The sequence below is a fragment of the Embiotoca jacksoni genome, unplaced genomic scaffold, assembly GCF_022577435.1.
Source record: "Embiotoca jacksoni isolate LCO1_2020_lvr unplaced genomic scaffold, fEmbJac1.0.p SCAF_16, whole genome shotgun sequence".
NCBI lineage: Eukaryota > Metazoa > Chordata > Actinopteri > Embiotocidae > Embiotoca > Embiotoca jacksoni.
In genome coordinates, this window is record NW_027185296.1 from 975,412 (window position 1) to 994,039 (window position 18,628).

The following is an 18,628-nucleotide window of genomic DNA, read 5'->3' on the forward strand; positions in this document are numbered from 1 at the left end:
GGTGACTGAAAAAACAAGCAACTCCAGAGTCTGTACAAAGGTGCCTGTAATGGTGTGCTTGAATAACAAGCTACAAACCACACCTACCTTACCATGACAACTAATACCTCAATTGTGTTGTGTAAGATGACACCTTATGTAAGCAAGTCATATTATGGCAGTCACTCATGAGCAAGAATGCTATCAGTTTCCCAATATGATCACACAGTGCAAAATCTTCGCTGTTTTTCAATGGCTGTAAACAGATGTTCATAGTACAAACAGACTCTAATCAACAATACAAAGTGCAACGCTGAGAAATGTCTTGTCATGGTGAGTGGGCGGAAAAATCTCCCTGTGGGTTTAGATGAAACCAAATGTTCTTCCACTGGAATCACTTTTGTTTGTCAAAGATTATCAAAAGTAGGACATATTTAGTAATATTACACAATTCAATAAATTTCAATGTTTTTATTTTAATGCTATCTTGTAATTGTGCTTCATCTTTTGTCTCCATGTTAATAGTCAAATGACCAAGGCATGACTTGAGATGAAAATATGTGGTGATGTGCAAAAACAGTAAAAGAACAGTACAAATTCTCAGTTTGAGCATTTTATATGTCGTCTTCATTCTATTTTCAATTCATTATGGGTTTACTTGATTTGCAAATCATCACACTCTTTTTATGTACATTTTACAATGTCCCAACTTTTTGGGAAATGAGGTTGTATATGCAACATAATTTATTTTTCATTTAACAATATAAAATTTACTCAATTTAAATGTACTCATGACATTTTTTGGACTCTACTCTTCTTTCTCTGAGGATGCCTGAGATTTCCCAAACAACTATTCCTCAAACTGTGCAGGATGCAAAAGAATTATTTTTTTTGCAAAGCAAGTCATACTTTCACCTAGTCAGTGTTAGCTCTAGAAGTTAATAATTTACCATATCTGTAAATCAAATGGCTAATCTTTTTCTAGATAACTTGGAATGATTAACTATTAATGTCTTTTTTTTTTTTTTATCATGGAGGGAAAATGCATCGCCAACTGTGAGCGATTGACAGATTCAAAATTCACAGAACATATTAAGTCCTCTCGCACTGGTGTTTTTGCATCTGTAAAATGTTCATATCTTGTATAATGTGAAGTATTTCTCAGTTGCAAGTTGGTTATGTGGTCACCATGTTGTTTCACTGAAGATAAGGAGTCTTAATATGGAGATGTCGCTCATCGATGTCTGTGTTTGGTTGGGATGACATCAGCGAGGTACAGCTACCATCCTGAACTCCTCGGGGGAATAGGTGAAGCCCATCACACCCTCCAAGCTGGGCATTTCTCCAGGGACAGGGGAGAAGGTGAAGTGTTGGAGGAGAGATGTAAAGAAAAGGAACAGCTCCATTCTGGCCAGGTGCTCCCCTAAACACACACGTTTACCTGTGGGGAAGCATCACAGACATTTGTCCTGTTGTCATCCATGATGGTGGCAGCCTTATGGTTTGTATGGAACAGACTGTGGTAAATTCTTCTTTAAATATTGTTGATCACAAGCTTAAAAATGAAAGAAAGACCTGCTGAAAATGGTAGGAAGGCCTCTCTTCTGAGGAACTGGCCATCTGAATCCAAGAAATGCTCAGGATTGAAGACATCTGGAGTCGCCCACTCATTCTTATCAAACAGCACAGACGCAAGGATCATAGTAACAGCTGTGCCCTGGGAACGGAGTAATGACTTGTTTATGATATCAGGTGTGTATAAATAATTTGAAGACATTCTTGACTTCCACCCCTGAGGTGAATCTCACCTTGGGAATGAAGTATCTTCCCAGAGTGGTGTCTTTACTGGCCATTTTGGGGAATCCCATTGGAACAATGTTTCCCAACCTTTGGATCTCATGGATGACGGCATCAGTGTAAGGCATGTTGGGTCTGTCGGCCATCGTGGGCTGACGAGACTGTCCGATCACACTGTCTATCTCTGCCTGGACTTTCTCTGAGAGAGGAAGCAGAGTAACCGTTTTAGCAGGCAGCTAATCATGACCATTATGGTTGAACTAAAACCATTTGTCACCTTCATTGGACAACTCCAATGTTTAATGGGATTAATAAGATACAAACTCTGTATATCTGGGTAGTTCATCATGAATACAAGGGCCCAGCGCAAAGTGGTGGCAGTTGTTTCTGTCCCAGCCTCCATAAGGTCGAGGATGCAAACCAGCAGTGTTTCAGTGTTGAAACCCGCCTGGGGATCTTCTTTTTTCTATATGTAAGAGGAAATAAATTATTAATGCTAGCAAGGTTGCTCTGCATTGTGACATGTCTATTGTTTTAAGACAAACTTATAAATCAGTGAATTTACCGACTAATAGAATTTGAGAGCTTTAATGAAAACATTTTATTATCTTACCCTCTCCATCTCTCCCAGGTATACGTCGATATAATCACGAGGGTCATTGGGATTCCACTCCTCCTGGTGCTTTTCTATTTCCTTCTTCAAGAAATTCAAGATCTTCCCGTAGTTGGCATGGACAATCTGGTGAGGTCCTGGCAGGTGCTTCAGCAGTCCAGGGAAGGCATCATACAGCTGATGACGGTAAATAGTTTCAGGTCACTGATAGACCAGCAATACAGTTGTTGTTTTTTCATACAAAATAATATTGTAGGCAGGAATTACCTGAGCCCGAGCTGAGCCAGCAAGCAGAATAGCATCATTGTCCAACTCCAGGAACTTACGAAAGCTTTCATCACTGTATTCAAAGCGATGTCCAAAGAGCACAGAGGCAATGATGTTACTAACTCCATTTGTTATGGTGTAGTGGGGGTTGAATGGTCTTCCTGAGAATGTGTTCAATTAGATTCAAGTCAGTGATCAAGTCAATATCAATTGTAAATGATATTAGTCAAATAAACTTCAGTCAAATGAATTCCTATAATCTACTCACCTTGTTCCTCTTTGAAAGCGTCACAGAGGAAGTTGCTCTCCACTTGAATAGATTTTTCCAGAGACTTCTGGCCCTCTCCGAAGTAACGCAGGTGAGTGTTGGCAAACTTCCTCTGCTTCTTCCACAGGTAACCATTGCTCATAACGACACCTGTGAGAATATCATATACAGTTATTAACAAAACAGTCTCTGCTGCATTTTTACATGTTTAAGAACTCTCTCATGCCCTCATTCTTTAAAAATAAAACAGCTCTTGTCACTACCTACGATCTTCTGTGCTGAGTTAGGTGTGTCCCTGCGAGAAGGGGAGAAGTCAGATTGTAGAAGCTAGAATATCCATACTATATGCATTTTAAGATAAATCCTTCAATACAGATCAAAAAGTTTTATTTTTGCCCTGGAGAAGAACCTTGAGACAGTAAAATATATTTGTGTACATTCAGGCTCTCATACACTCGTTCACCTACTCACCAATGCCCTTGAAGATAACATGGAAGAGAGGGAGAACAGGTCGATCAACAAAGCTGTCCAGCTGGTTGACAAGAGCCTCTTTGACCATCTTGTATCCTGAAATAAGCACCATCCTCTCACTGCCTCTCCTCAAGCTGAACACAGGACCGTACTCCTGAGCCAGCTGCATTTAAAAAGACATTTGTTTTTCAGGAGAGGAAATCATTCACAAAGACTTTTGTATTTTTATAAGAATGAAGTACATTTTTGTGCTTTGATGCTTTGAAGAGTTAAAATGCTTAAATGCTTTGAAGAAGAGGACAGTAACATCAACACTTAAGTAACAAAAACTAATTTTTAAGTAGCTGAATCTTCATTGAAACCACAGCTATAAATGGTTGATCTTTGTAGTAATAATAATAATAATAATAATAATAATAATAATAATAACAATAATAATAATACTCTATGCTGCCCTCTGATTGTGATGTGGTTTGTCTGTTGATGTTGACTTATGAAAATGTAAAACAAAACAAAAAGAATTGCTAAAGCGATTATTCCTCGTGCATGATGACAGTGACGCAAATTGCTTGTGCATATTAAGCATCTGCTCTATGCCTCCTAACTCTGCTCTCGGGAAACAAATGCATGCACGTATTGTAACTATTCACCTCACCTTGTCCATTGTTTTGAAGTCAACACCAGTGAAGACATTTCCTATAAAAGGCACAGCCAAGGGTCCAGGTGGAAAGTTGTGAGGTCTCCAGTTTCTTACCACATCAATCAAAAGCAGTAACACAAAACCGAACAACAACCAACCAGTAAAGTCCACACGCTCAAAAAGTGATAGAAAAATCATGATGGAAGAATTTCAAAAAGAGACCAAGTTTGATCCTGCAGACAGGATGATGGTGTGTTTCATTATGTGGAAGAGGAATGCAGGGAGGTAGTGGAAGGAGCCAGTTACAGTGTTACATAACACGTCCTCTTGGGACCTCTGAAGAGATAAACAAAATGGACTTCTAACATGAGCTCTGCATTCTAAGGACACATGGAGGTCTTGATAATAATTTTGATTGAATATCTTTTTTGTGATTACCGAATCAAAGATGTAGTTAGCAAAATAAGATTAAAAACGTAATGGCATGTATAAACACAATCAACACAATCCTTACCCTTCAGGAGTACAGCTGGATTAATTATTTCTGGGGAACCAGAAACATCTTTATCGGGAATAATAATTACGTGAGCACAGTTAAAACAAAACAAAAATTAAGTTCTCAAAAATAGATTTTGAAACAGGTTTCTCCCCACAAAACATGACAACAAAATCAACTAATGGTGCAGGACAGCTTCATTATAACAGTGTCCTACCCTGACATTACTATGACACATTATATTTCAATATGCTTTATGTTTATTTCTTGTTTATTACATGGACACGTAATTCCCCCCTCCCCCTCCAACTGTGCAACACAGAAGCATGCACCAACACTTTAGTGCATTGGATAATGAACCTTGTAACATGTGCACCTTTCGTTCACAGGAAAACCTTTTAATGCTCAGTCACTGGTAAACAATGCTGTGTCCAACATTATCTGCTGTTTGGTGTTTGGGAATCGATTTGAGTACACTGACAAGCAGTACCAGTCCATTCTTCAGAACTTCAATGAGGTGGTACACTTGCAGACAAATTGGTCAGTGCAGGTGAATCTTCTTTGTTATTCAGATGCAACATCCAATAATCTTATTTAGATTAGAATTCATCCATAAACACACTACTTAGAGTATAAAAGATAAAAGTACTCATTACGAACTAATTTATGTACGGAGTCATAAAAACCAAGTACCTCAAAAGCAGTTCTCCAATTTTTTTGTGAAATATTGTACAAGTTAACCTCTTTGGGCCACTAACAGTTTGCTTGAGTTTAATTGGATTTATTTGATCTCTTTTGAGGAATTGCGAACATTTAACGGGCTTCCAACTGGATACCAATTTTTTGAAAAGGTCATAAGTGGACCACAGTTACATACAGTGATACAGCTCTGAAATTGAAATCTTGTGAATATAATATATCTTCATCCATTGAAATATGATAAATCGAGATAGAAATGTCACTACTATTTCCTGACTGTCAGCTGATTTGGTTACAATCTTCCATCTCTGTAGTTGTACAACACAATGCCCTGGCTGATGAAGTGGCTGCCTGATTCCCATCAGAAGAAATTCACTCTCCTACAGAGTACACTTGATTTCAAAGAAATCAGGATCAAAGAGCACAGAGAAAACCTTGACCCCTCATCACCAAGAGACTACATCGATGCCTTCCTCATAGAAATGGGAGAGGTGAGATTTTTGTGTTTGTTCTTTTTGCATTTCTAATGAAATATGTTCACAGATTCTCACTTCTGTCTTTTGTGTCACTTATAGAAGGAGGACAAAGATTCTGGTTTTGTTCTAAAAAAAAAAAAATCTGAATTTTTGCACCCTTGACCTGTTTGGTGCTGGAACTGAAACTACTACCACCACTTTACACTGGGGGCTGCTGTATATGATCTACTACCCTGACATACAAGGTTTGTGTATGTGTGTAGGAGTAATCCTGCCATGCCCTACTGCTGCCGGACTGTCTGCAATTTCTCGTCAGTCTTACACAGTACACAAACTGAAATTGTCTCCTGTTTTCACTGTGTGCAGAGAGAGTCCAGGCTGAGATAGATGCTGTGATTGGTTCATCCAGAACGCCCTCTCTGACTGACAGAGAAAACATGCCCTATGCTGATGCAGTCATCCATGAGATGCAGAGAATGGCCAACATCCTCCCGCTCAATTTGTTCCACATGGCAATCAAGGACACCACACAGGATAAGTACACAATCCCCAAGGTACACAATCCACAGGTAATGTTTGACAATGCAGAACACAAAAATTGTGCACAGATGCTCAAGTACCAGTGAGTGTCAAGTCAGGAATTACCTGATAGGTGATACATCATCAGTGCTTCAAGAAAGCAAATTTTGTGTCAAACTCAGGAAATGAACCCTTGAAATAATTCTTTGAAAATCTATGACAATGAAACAATAATCTGGATGAGATGTTTTGAGTAGCATTCTGGGGTAGCTGAAGGAAAAAAATTGGTGCAAATGGCAGTATGGCATTTGGGTTGTCCATGACAGCACGCCTGCCCAGAGCGCGCTGAAAATGTGAAACTTTCTTGCCTGCAACAACACAATTGTTGCTCCCCAATTCCCCTACTCGCTGGATTTGGCTCCCTGTGACTTTTCTCTGTTTACTCACATTTGACCTAAAAATTAGATATTCGCTCTCTGTTCAAGTGCAGGTCCACGGTAAAATAACAGATGCACCATATTAGTGATCACAAGCTTTTTTGTCAGGTGCTGATGTTGAAGCAACATAACTTGGAGTACTCACTCATTAATATTAAAGCTTCCCCCTGATCCGTGCACGTCCTGGTGCTGTACACCGTTCGCATAAAACATTAACCGTCTCTTAACTTTTTCATATCCCATCATAATGTTCACATCCATGTCCTTTTCTGCAACATGACATGCAGTTTCAAAGTGGAAATGCTCAGTCATGGTGTTGACCGCTTGTTTTGCTCACGATGCCGTCTAGCATTTAAACACACTTCAGGGACATGTTAACGAGAATTTGATTTTATTTGGAGGGGTTGTCAAAAATGGTCAATTAAGATTTATATTTTAGAATAATATTTTAATTTAGTATGATTTTTTTATTAACTCTTTCAAAGTTCAGGAATGAACTTTAAAGATACATTTAGTCTATGTATAACCATAACAAAATTGACTCTTTTAATTAATGGTACAACCAAGACCTCAATTGTGTTGTGTAAGATGACACCTTATGTAAGCAAGTAATATTATGGCAATCACTCATGAGCAAGAATGCTGTCAGTTTCCCAATATGATCACACAGTGCAAAATCTTCGCTGTTTTTCAATGACTGTAAACAAATGTTCATAGTACAAACAGACTCTAATCAACAATACAAAGTGCAACGCTGAGAAATGTCTTGTCATGGTGAGTGGGCGGAAAAATCTCCGTGTGGGTTCAAATTAAACCAAATGTTCTTCCACTGGAATCACTTTTGTTTGTCAAAGATTATCAAAAGTAGGACATATTTAGTAATATTACACAATTCAATAAATTTCAATGTTTTTATTTTAATGCTATCTTGTAATTGTGCTTCATCTTTTGTCTCCATGTTAATAGTCAAATGACCAAGGCATGACTTGAGATGAAAATATGTGGTGATGTGCAAAAACAGTAAAAGAACAGTACAAATTCTCAGTTTGAGCATTTTATATGTTGTCTACATTCTATTTTCAATTCATTATGGGTTTACTTGATTTGCAAATCATCACACTCTTTTTATGTACATTTTACAATGTCCCAACTTTTTGGGAAATGAGGTTGTATATGCAACATAATTTATTTTTCATTTAACAATATAAAATTTACTCAATTTAAATGTACTCATGACATTTTTTGGACTCTACTCTTCTTTCACTGAGGGTGCCTGAGATTTCCCAAACAACTATTCCTCAAACTGTGCAGGATGCAAAAGCAGCCTTTCCTAGAAGTATTTTTTTTTGCAAAGCAAGTCATACTTTCACCTAGTCAGTGTTAGCTCTAGAAATTAATAATATACCATATCTGTAAATCAAATGGCTAATCTTTTTCTAGATAACTTGGAATGATTAACTATTAATGTCTTCTTTTTTTTATCATGGAGGGAAAATGCATCGCCAACTGTGAGCGATTGACAGATTCAAAATTCACAGAACATATTAAGTCTTCTCGCACTGGTGTTTTTGCGTCTGTAAAATGTTCATATCTTGTATAATGTGAAGTATTTCTCAGTTGCAAGTTGGTTATGTGGTCACCATGTTGTTTCACTGAAGATAAGGAGTCTTAATATGGAGATGTCGCTCATCGATGTCTTTGTTTGGTTGGGATGACATCAGCGAGGTACAGCTACCATCCTGAACTCCTCGGGGGAATAGGTGAAGCCCATCACACCCTCCAAGCTGGGCATTTCTCCAGGGACAGGGGAGAAGGTGAAGTGTTGGAGGAGAGATGTAAAGAAAAGGAACAGCTCCATTCTGGCCAGGTGCTCCCCTAAACACACACGTTTACCTGTGGGGAAGCATCACAGACATTTGTCCTGTTGTCATCCATGATGGTGGCAGCCTTATGGTTTGTATGGAACAGACTGTGGTAAATTCTTCTTTAAATATTGTTGATCACAGGCTTAAAAATGAAAGAAAGACCTGCTGAAAATGGTAGGAAGGCCTCTCTTCTGAGGAACTGGCCGTCTGAATCCAAGAAATGCTCAGGATTGAAGACATCTGGAGTCGCCCACTCATTCTTATCAAACAGCACAGACGCAAGGATCATAGTAACAGCTGTGCCCTGGGAACGGAGTAATGACTTGTTTATGATATCAGGTGTGTATAAATAATTTGAAGACATTCTTGACTTCCACCCCTGAGGTGAATCTCACCTTGGGAATGAAGTATCTTCCCAGAGTGGTGTCTTTACTGGCCATTTTGGGGAATCCCATCGGAGCAATGTTTCCCAACCTTTGGATCTCATGGATGACGGCATCAGTGTAAGGCATGTTGGGTCTGTCGGCCATCGTGGGCTGACGAGACTGTCCGATCACACTGTCTATCTCTGCCTGGACTTTCTCTGAGAGAGGAAGCAGAGTAACCGTTTTAGCAGGCAGCTAATCATGACCATTATGGTTGAACTAAAACCATTTGTCACCTTCATTGGACAACTCCAATGTTTAATGGGATTAATAAGATACAAACTCTGTATATCTGGGTAGTTCATCATGAATACAAGGGCCCAGCGCAAAGTGGTGGCAGTTGTTTCTGTCCCAGCCTCCATAAGGTCGAGGATGCAAACCAGCAGTGTTTCAGTGTTGAAACCCGCCTGGGGATCTTCTTTTTTCTATATGTAAGAGGAAATAAATTATTAATGCTAGCAAGGTTGCTCTGCATTGTGACATGTCTATTGTTTTAAGACAAACTTATAAATCAGTGAATTTACCGACTAATAGAATTTGAGAGCTTTAATGAAAACATTTTATTATCTTACCCTCTCCATCTCTCCCAGGTATGCGTCGATATAATCACGAGGGTCGTTGGGATTCCACTCCTCCTGGTGCTTTTCTATTTCCTTCTTCAAGAAATTCAAGATCTTCCCGTAGTTGGCATGGACAATCTGGTGAGGTCCTGGCAGGTGCTTCAGCAGTCCAGGGAAGGCATCATACAGCTGATGACGGTAAATAGTTTCAGGTCACTGATAGACCAGCAATACAGTTGTTGTTTTTTCATACAAAATAATATTGTAGGCAGGAATTACCTGAGCCCGAGCTGAGCCAGCAAGCAGAATAACATCATTGTCCAACTCCAGGAACTTACGAAAGCTTTCATCACTGTATTCAAAGCGATGTCCAAAGAGCACAGAGGCAATGATGTTACTAACTCCATTTGTTATGGTGTAGTGGGGGTTGAATGGTCTTCCTGAGAATGTGTTCAATTAGATTCAAGTCAGTGATCAAGTCAATATCAATTGTAAATGATATTAGTCAAATAAACTTGAGTCAAATGAATTCCTATAATCTACTCACCTTGTTCCTCTTTGAAAGCGTCACAGAGGAAGTTGCTCTCCACTTGAATAGATTTTTCCAGAGACTTCTGGCCCTCTCCGAAGTAACGCAGGTGAGTGTTGGCAAACTTCCTCTGCTTCTTCCACAGGTAACCATTGCTCATAACGACACCTGTGAGAATATCATATACAGTTATTAACAAAACAGTCTCTGCTGCATTTTTACATGTTTAAGAACTCTCTCATGCCCTCATTCTTTAAAAATAAAACAGCTCTTGTCACTACCTACGATCTTCTGTGCTGAGTTAGGTGTGTCCCTGCGAGAAGGGGAGAAGTCAGATTGTAGAAGCTAGAATATCCATACTATATGCATTTTAAGATAAATCCTTCAATACAGATCAAAGAGTTTTATTTTTGCCCTGGAGAAGAACCTTGAGACAGTAAAATATATTTGTGTACATTCAGGCTCTCATACACTCGTTCACCTACTCACCAATGCCCTTGAAGATAACATGGAAGAGAGGGAGAACAGGTCGATCAACAAAGCTGTCCAGCTGGTTGACAAGAGCCTCTTTGACCATCTTGTATCCTGAAATAAGCACCATCCTCTCACTGCCTCTCCTCAAGCTGAACACAGGACCGTACTCCTGAGCCAGCTGCATTTAAAAAGACATTTGTTTTTCAGGAGAGGAAATCATTCACAAAGACTTTTGTATTTTTATAAGAATGAAGTACATTTTTGTGCTTTGATGCTTTGAAGAGTTAAAATGCTTAAATGCTTTGAAGAAGAGGACAGTAACATCAACACTTAAGTAACAAAAACTAATTTTTAAGTAGCTGAATCTTCATTGAAACCACAGCTATAAATGGTTGATCTTTGTAGTAATAATAATAATAATAATAATAATAATAATAATACTAATAATAATAACAATAATAATAATACTCTATGCTGCCCTCTGATTGTGATGTGGTTTGTCTGTTGATGTTGACTTATGAAAATGTAAAACAAAACAAAAAGAATTGCTAAAGCGATTATTCCTCGTGCATGATGACAGTGACGCAAATTGCTTGTGCATATTAAGCATCTGCTCTATGCCTCCTAACTCTGCTCTCGGGAAACAAATGCATGCACGTATTGTAACTATTCACCTCACCTTGTCCATTGTTTTGAAGTCAACACCAGTGAAGACATTTCCTAGAAAAGGCACAGCCAAGGGTCCAGGTGGAAAGTTGTGAGGTCTCCAGTTTCTTACCACATCAATCAAAAGCAGTAACACAAAACCGAACAACAACCAACCAGTAAAGTCCACACGCTCAAAAAGTGATAGAAAAATCATGATGGAAGAATTTCAAAAAGAGACCAAGTTTGATCCTGCAGACAGGATGATGGTGTGTTTCATTATGTGGAAGAGGAATGCAGGGAGGTAGTGGAAGGGGCCAGTTACAGTGTTACATAACACGTCCTCTTGGGACCTCTGAAGAGATAAACAAAATGGACTTCTAACATGAGCTCTGCATTCTAAGGACACATGGAGGTCTTGATAATAATTTTGATTGAATATCTTTTTTGTGATTACCGAATCAAAGATGTAGTTAGCAAAATAAGATTAAAAACGTAATGGCATGTATAAACACAATCAACACAATCCTTACCCTTCAGGAGTACAGCTGGATTAATTATTTCTGGGGAACCAGAAACATCTTTATCGGGAATAATAATTACGTGAGCACAGTTAAAACAAAACAAAAATTAAGTTCTCAAAAATAGATTTTGAAACAGGTTTCTCCCCACAAAACATGACAACAAAATCAACTAATGGTGCAGGACAGCTTCATTATAACAGTGTCCTACCCTGACATTACTATGACACATTATATTTCAATATGCTTTATGTTTATTTCTTGTTTATTACATGGACACGTAATTCCCCCCTCCCCCTCCAACTGTGCAACACAGAAGCATGCACCAACACTTTAGTGCATTGGATAATGAACCTTGTAACATGTGCACCTTTCGTTCACAGGAAAACCTTTTAATGCTCAGTCACTGGTAAACAATGCTGTGTCCAACATTATCTGCTGTTTGGTGTTTGGGAATCGATTTGAGTACACTGACAAGCAGTACCAGTCCATTCTTCAGAGCTTCAATGAGGTGGTACACTTGCAGACAAATTGGTCAGTGCAGGTGAATCTTCTTTGTTATTCAGATGCAACATCCAATAATCTTATTTAGATTAGAATTCATCCATAAACACACTACTTAGAGTATAAAAGATAAAAGTACTCATTACGAACTAATTTATGTACGGAGTCATAAAAACCAAGTACCTCAAAAGCAGTTCTCCAATTTTTTTGTGAAATATTGTACAAGTTAACCTCTTTGGGCCACTAACAGTTTGCTTGAGTTTAATTGGATTTATTTGATCTCTTTTGAGGAATTGCGAACATTTAACGGGCTTCCAACTGGATACCAATTTTTTGAAAAGGTCATAAGTGGACCACAGTTACATACAGTGATACAGCTCTGAAATTGAAATCTTGTGAATATAATATATCTTCATCCATTGAAATATGATAAATCGAGATAGAAATGTCACTACTATTTCCTGACTGTCAGCTGATTTGGTTACAATCTTCCATCTCTGTAGTTGTACAACACAATGCCCTGGCTGATGAAGTGGCTGCCTGATTCCCATCAGAAGAAATTCACTCTCCTACAGAGTACACTTGATTTCAAAGAAATCAGGATCAAAGAGCACAGAGAAAACCTTGACCCCTCATCACCAAGAGACTACATCGATGCCTTCCTCATAGAAATGGGAGAGGTGAGATTTTTGTGTTTGTTCTTTTTGCATTTCTAATGAAATATGTTCACAGATTCTCACTTCTGTCTTTTGTGTCACTTATAGAAGGAGGACAAAGATTCTGGTTTTGTTCTAAAAAAAAAAAAATCTGAATTTTTGCACCCTTGACCTGTTTGGTGCTGGAACTGAAACTACTACCACCACTTTACACTGGGGGCTGCTGTATATGATCTACTACCCTGACATACAAGGTTTGTGTATGTGTGTAGGAGTAATCCTGCCATGCCCTACTGCTGCCGGACTGTCTGCAATTTCTCGTCAGTCTTACACAGTACACAAACTGAAATTGTCTCCTGTTTTCACTGTGTGCAGAGAGAGTCCAGGCTGAGATAGATGCTGTGATTGGTTCATCCAGAACGCCCTCTCTGACTGACAGAGAAAACATGCCCTATGCTGATGCAGTCATCCATGAGATGCAGAGAATGGCCAACATCCTCCCGCTCAATTTGTTCCACATGGCAATCAAGGACACCACACAGGATAAGTACACAATCCCCAAGGTACACAATCCACAGGTAATGTTTGACAATGCAGAACACAAAAATTGTGCACAGATGCTCAAGTACCAGTGAGTGTCAAGTCAGGAATTACCTGATAGGTGATACATCATCAGTGCTTCAAGAAAGCAAATTTTGTGTCAAACTCAGGAAATGAACCCTTGAAATAATTCTTTGAAAATCTATGACAATGAAACAATAATCTGGATGAGATGTTTTGAGTAGCATTCTGGGGTAGCTGAAGGAAAAAAATTGGTGCAAATGGCAGTATGGCATTTGGGTTGTCCATGACAGCACGCCTGCCCAGAGCGCGCTGAAAATGTGAAACTTTCTTGCCTGCAACAACACAATTGTTGCTCCCCAATTCCCCTACTCGCTGGATTTGGCTCCCTGCGACTTTTCTCTGTTTACTCACATTTGACCTAAAAATTAGATATTCGCTCTCTGTTCAAGTGCAGGTCCACGGTAAAATAACAGATGCACCATATTAGTGATCACAAGCTTTTTTGTCAGGTGCTGATGTTGAAGCAACATAACTTGGAGTACTCACTCATTAATATTAAAGCTTCCCCCTGATCCGTGCACGTCCTGGTGCTGTACACCGTTCGCATAAAACATTAACCGTCTCTTAACTTTTTCATATCCCATCATAATGTTCACATCCATGTCCTTTTCTGCAACATGACATGCAGTTTCAAAGTGGAAATGCTCAGTCATGGTGTTGACCGCTTGTTTTGCTCACGATGCCGTCTAGCATTTAAACACACTTCAGGGACATGTTAACGAGAATTTGATTTTATTTGGAGGGGTTGTCAAAAATGGTCAATTAAGATTTATATTTTAGAATAATATTTTAATTTAGTATGATTTTTTTATTAACTCTTTCAAAGTTCAGGAATGAACTTTAAAGATACATTTAGTCTATGTATAACCATAACAAAATTGACTCTTTTAATTAATGGTACAACCAAGACCTCAATTGTGTTGTGTAAGATGACACCTTATGTAAGCAAGTAATATTATGGCAATCACTCATGAGCAAGAATGCTGTCAGTTTCCCAATATGATCACACAGTGCAAAATCTTCGCTGTTTTTCAATGACTGTAAACAAATGTTCATAGTACAAACAGACTCTAATCAACAATACAAAGTGCAACGCTGAGAAATGTCTTGTCATGGTGAGTGGGCGGAAAAATCTCCGTGTGGGTTCAAATTAAACCAAATGTTCTTCCACTGGAATCACTTTTGTTTGTCAAAGATTATCAAAAGTAGGACATATTTAGTAATATTACACAATTCAATAAATTTCAATGTTTTTATTTTAATGCTATCTTGTAATTGTGCTTCATCTTTTGTCTCCATGTTAATAGTCAAATGACCAAGGCATGACTTGAGATGAAAATATGTGGTGATGTGCAAAAACAGTAAAAGAACAGTACAAATTCTCAGTTTGAGCATTTTATATGTTGTCTACATTCTATTTTCAATTCATTATGGGTTTACTTGATTTGCAAATCATCACACTCTTTTTATGTACATTTTACAATGTCCCAACTTTTTGGGAAATGAGGTTGTATATGCAACATAATTTATTTTTCATTTAACAATATAAAATTTACTCAATTTAAATGTACTCATGACATTTTTTGGACTCTACTCTTCTTTCACTGAGGGTGCCTGAGATTTCCCAAACAACTATTCCTCAAACTGTGCAGGATGCAAAAGCAGCCTTTCCTAGAAGTATTTTTTTTTGCAAAGCAAGTCATACTTTCACCTAGTCAGTGTTAGCTCTAGAAATTAATAATATACCATATCTGTAAATCAAATGGCTAATCTTTTTCTAGATAACTTGGAATGATTAACTATTAATGTCTTCTTTTTTTTTATCATGGAGGGAAAATGCATCGCCAACTGTGAGCGATTGACAGATTCAAAATTCACAGAACATATTAAGTCCTCTCGCACTGGTGTTTTTGCGTCTGTAAAATGTTCATATCTTGTATAATGTGAAGTATTTCTCAGTTGCAAGTTGGTTATGTGGTCACCATGTTGTTTCACTGAAGATAAGGAGTCTTAATATGGAGATGTCGCTCATCGATGTCTTTGTTTGGTTGGGATGACATCAGCGAGGTACAGCTACCATCCTGAACTCCTCGGGGGAATAGGTGAAGCCCATCACACCCTCCAAGCTGGGCATTTCTCCAGGGACAGGGGAGAAGGTGAAGTGTTGGAGGAGAGATGTAAAGAAAAGGAACAGCTCCATTCTGGCCAGGTGCTCCCCTAAACACACACGTTTACCTGTGGGGAAGCATCACAGACATTTGTCCTGTTGTCATCCATGATGGTGGCAGCCTTATGGTTTGTATGGAACAGACTGTGGTAAATTCTTCTTTAAATATTGTTGATCACAGGCTTAAAAATGAAAGAAAGACCTGCTGAAAATGGTAGGAAGGCCTCTCTTCTGAGGAACTGGCCGTCTGAATCCAAGAAATGCTCAGGATTGAAGACATCTGGAGTCGCCCACTCATTCTTATCAAACAGCACAGACGCAAGGATCATAGTAACAGCTGTGCCCTGGGAACGGAGTAATGACTTGTTTATGATATCAGGTGTGTATAAATAATTTGAAGACATTCTTGACTTCCACCCCTGAGGTGAATCTCACCTTGGGAATGAAGTATCTTCCCAGAGTGGTGTCTTTACTGGCCATTTTGGGGAATCCCATCGGAGCAATGTTTCCCAACCTTTGGATCTCATGGATGACGGCATCAGTGTAAGGCATGTTGGGTCTGTCGGCCATCGTGGGCTGACGAGACTGTCCGATCACACTGTCTATCTCTGCCTGGACTTTCTCTGAGAGAGGAAGCAGAGTAACCGTTTTAGCAGGCAGCTAATCATGACCATTATGGTTGAACTAAAACCATTTGTCACCTTCATTGGACAACTCCAATGTTTAATGGGATTAATAAGATACAAACTCTGTATATCTGGGTAGTTCATCATGAATACAAGGGCCCAGCGCAAAGTGGTGGCAGTTGTTTCTGTCCCAGCCTCCATAAGGTCGAGGATGCAAACCAGCAGTGTTTCAGTGTTGAAACCCGCCTGGGGATCTTCTTTTTTCTATATGTAAGAGGAAATAAATTATTAATGCTAGCAAGGTTGCTCTGCATTGTGACATGTCTATTGTTTTAAGACAAACTTATAAATCAGTGAATTTACCGACTAATAGAATTTGAGAGCTTTAATGAAAACATTTTATTATCTTACCCTCTCCATCTCTCCCAGGTATACGTCGATATAATCACGAGGGTCATTGGGATTCCACTCCTCCTGGTGCTTTTCTATTTCCTTCTTCAAGAAATTCAAGATCTTCCCGTAGTTGGCATGGACAATCTGGTGAGGTCCTGGCAGGTGCTTCAGCAGTCCAGGGAAGGCATCATACAGCTGATGACGGTAAATAGTTTCAGGTCACTGATAGACCAGCAATACAGTTGTTGTTTTTTCATACAAAATAATATTGTAGGCAGGAATTACCTGAGCCCGAGCTGAGCCAGCAAGCAGAATAACATCATTGTCCAACTCCAGGAACTTACGAAAGCTTTCATCACTGTATTCAAAGCGATGTCCAAAGAGCACAGAGGCAATGATGTTACTAACTCCATTTGTTATGGTGTAGTGGGGGTTGAATGGTCTTCCTGAGAATGTGTTCAATTAGATTCAAGTCAGTGATCAAGTCAATATCAATTGTAAATGATATTAGTCAAATAAACTTGAGTCAAATGAATTCCTATAATCTACTCACCTTGTTCCTCTTTGAAAGCGTCACAGAGGAAGTTGCTCTCCACTTGAATAGATTTTTCCAGAGACTTCTGGCCCTCTCCGAAGTAACGCAGGTGAGTGTTGGCAAACTTCCTCTGCTTCTTCCACAGGTAACCATTGCTCATAACGACACCTGTGAGAATATCATATACAGTTATTAACAAAACAGTCTCTGCTGCATTTTTACATGTTTAAGAACTCTCTCATGCCCTCATTCTTTAAAAATAAAACAGCTCTTGTCACTACCTACGATCTTCTGTGCTGAGTTAGGTGTGTCCCTGCGAGAAGGGGAGAAGTCAGATTGTAGAAGCTAGAATATCCATACTATATGCATTTTAAGATAAATCCTTCAATACAGATCAAAGAGTTTTATTTTTGCCCTGGAGAAGAACCTTGAGACAGTAAAATATATTTGTGTACATTCAGGCTCTCATACACTCGTTCACCTACTCACCAATGCCCTTGAAGATAACATGGAAGAGAGGGAGAACAGGTCGATCAACAAAGCTGTCCAGCTGGTTGACAAGAGCCTCTTTGACCATCTTGTATCCTGAAATAAGCACCATCCTCTCACTGCCTCTCCTCAAGCTGAACACAGGACCGTACTCCTGAGCCAGCTGCATTTAAAAAGACATTTGTTTTTCAGGAGAGGAAATCATTCACAAAGACTTTTGTATTTTTATAAGAATGAAGTACATTTTTGTGCTTTGATGCTTTGAAGAGTTAAAATGCTTAAATGCTTTGAAGAAGAGGACAGTAACATCAACACTTAAGTAACAAAAACTAATTTTTAAGTAGCTGAATCTTCATTGAAACCACAGCTATAAATGGTTGATCTTTGTAGTAATAATAATAATAATAATAATAATAATAATAATAATAATAATAATAATAATAATAATAATAATAATAATAATAATAATAATACTCTATGCTGCCCTCTGATTGTGATGTGGTTTGTCTGTTGATGTTGACTTATGAAAATGTAAAACAAAACAAAAAGAATTGCTAAAGCGATTATTCCTCGTGCATGATGACAGTGACGCAAATTGCTTGTGCATATTAAGCATCTGCTCTATGCCTCCTAACTCTGCTCTCGGGAAACAAATGCATGCACGTATTGTAACTATTCACCTCACCTTGTCCATTGTTTTGAAGTCAACACCAGTGAAGACATTTCCTATAAAAGGCACAGCCAAGGGTCCAGGTGGAAAGTTGTGAGGTCTCCAGTTTCTTACCACATCAATCAAAAGCAGTAACACAAAACCGAACAACAACCAACCAGTAAAGTCCACACGCTCAAAAAGTGATAGAAAAATCATGATGGAAGAATTTCAAAAAGAGACCAAGTTTGATCCTGCAGACAGGATGATGGTGTGTTTCATTATGTGGAAGAGGAATGCAGGG

The 18,628-nt window shown here is 38.7% G+C and overlaps 3 protein-coding genes across 3 annotated transcripts; all 3 read right to left on the reverse strand.

Annotated features, from left to right (window-relative positions):
• Positions 1-435: 435 nt before the first annotated feature.
• LOC138198594 (cytochrome P450 2J2-like) lies at positions 436-4,301 on the reverse strand. The gene is made up of 9 exons (XM_069150075.1): positions 4,051-4,301; positions 3,396-3,558; positions 2,925-3,074; positions 2,657-2,817; positions 2,390-2,566; positions 2,101-2,242; positions 1,788-1,975; positions 1,555-1,696; positions 436-1,420 (listed from the first exon to the last, which is right to left on the reverse strand). Exons 1-9 carry the CDS (start codon positions 4,231-4,233, stop codon positions 1,245-1,247), a joined length of 1,482 nt encoding a protein of 493 aa, XP_069006176.1. The 5' UTR covers positions 4,234-4,301; the 3' UTR covers positions 436-1,244.
• A 3,258-nt stretch (positions 4,302-7,559) lies between these two features.
• Positions 7,560-11,435, reverse strand: LOC138198595 (cytochrome P450 2J2-like). Its single transcript, XM_069150076.1, has 9 exons — positions 11,195-11,435; positions 10,531-10,693; positions 10,060-10,209; positions 9,792-9,952; positions 9,525-9,701; positions 9,236-9,377; positions 8,923-9,110; positions 8,690-8,831; positions 7,560-8,555 (listed from the first exon to the last, which is right to left on the reverse strand). Exons 1-9 carry the CDS (start codon positions 11,375-11,377, stop codon positions 8,380-8,382), a joined length of 1,482 nt encoding a protein of 493 aa, XP_069006177.1. The 5' UTR covers positions 11,378-11,435; the 3' UTR covers positions 7,560-8,379.
• A 3,268-nt stretch (positions 11,436-14,703) lies between these two features.
• On the reverse strand, positions 14,704-18,601 carry LOC138198599 (cytochrome P450 2J2-like). The gene is made up of 9 exons (XM_069150080.1): positions 18,361-18,601; positions 17,676-17,838; positions 17,205-17,354; positions 16,937-17,097; positions 16,670-16,846; positions 16,381-16,522; positions 16,068-16,255; positions 15,835-15,976; positions 14,704-15,700 (listed from the first exon to the last, which is right to left on the reverse strand). Exons 1-9 carry the CDS (start codon positions 18,541-18,543, stop codon positions 15,525-15,527), a joined length of 1,482 nt encoding a protein of 493 aa, XP_069006181.1. The 5' UTR covers positions 18,544-18,601; the 3' UTR covers positions 14,704-15,524.
• Between the last annotated feature and the right edge of the window lie 27 nt (positions 18,602-18,628).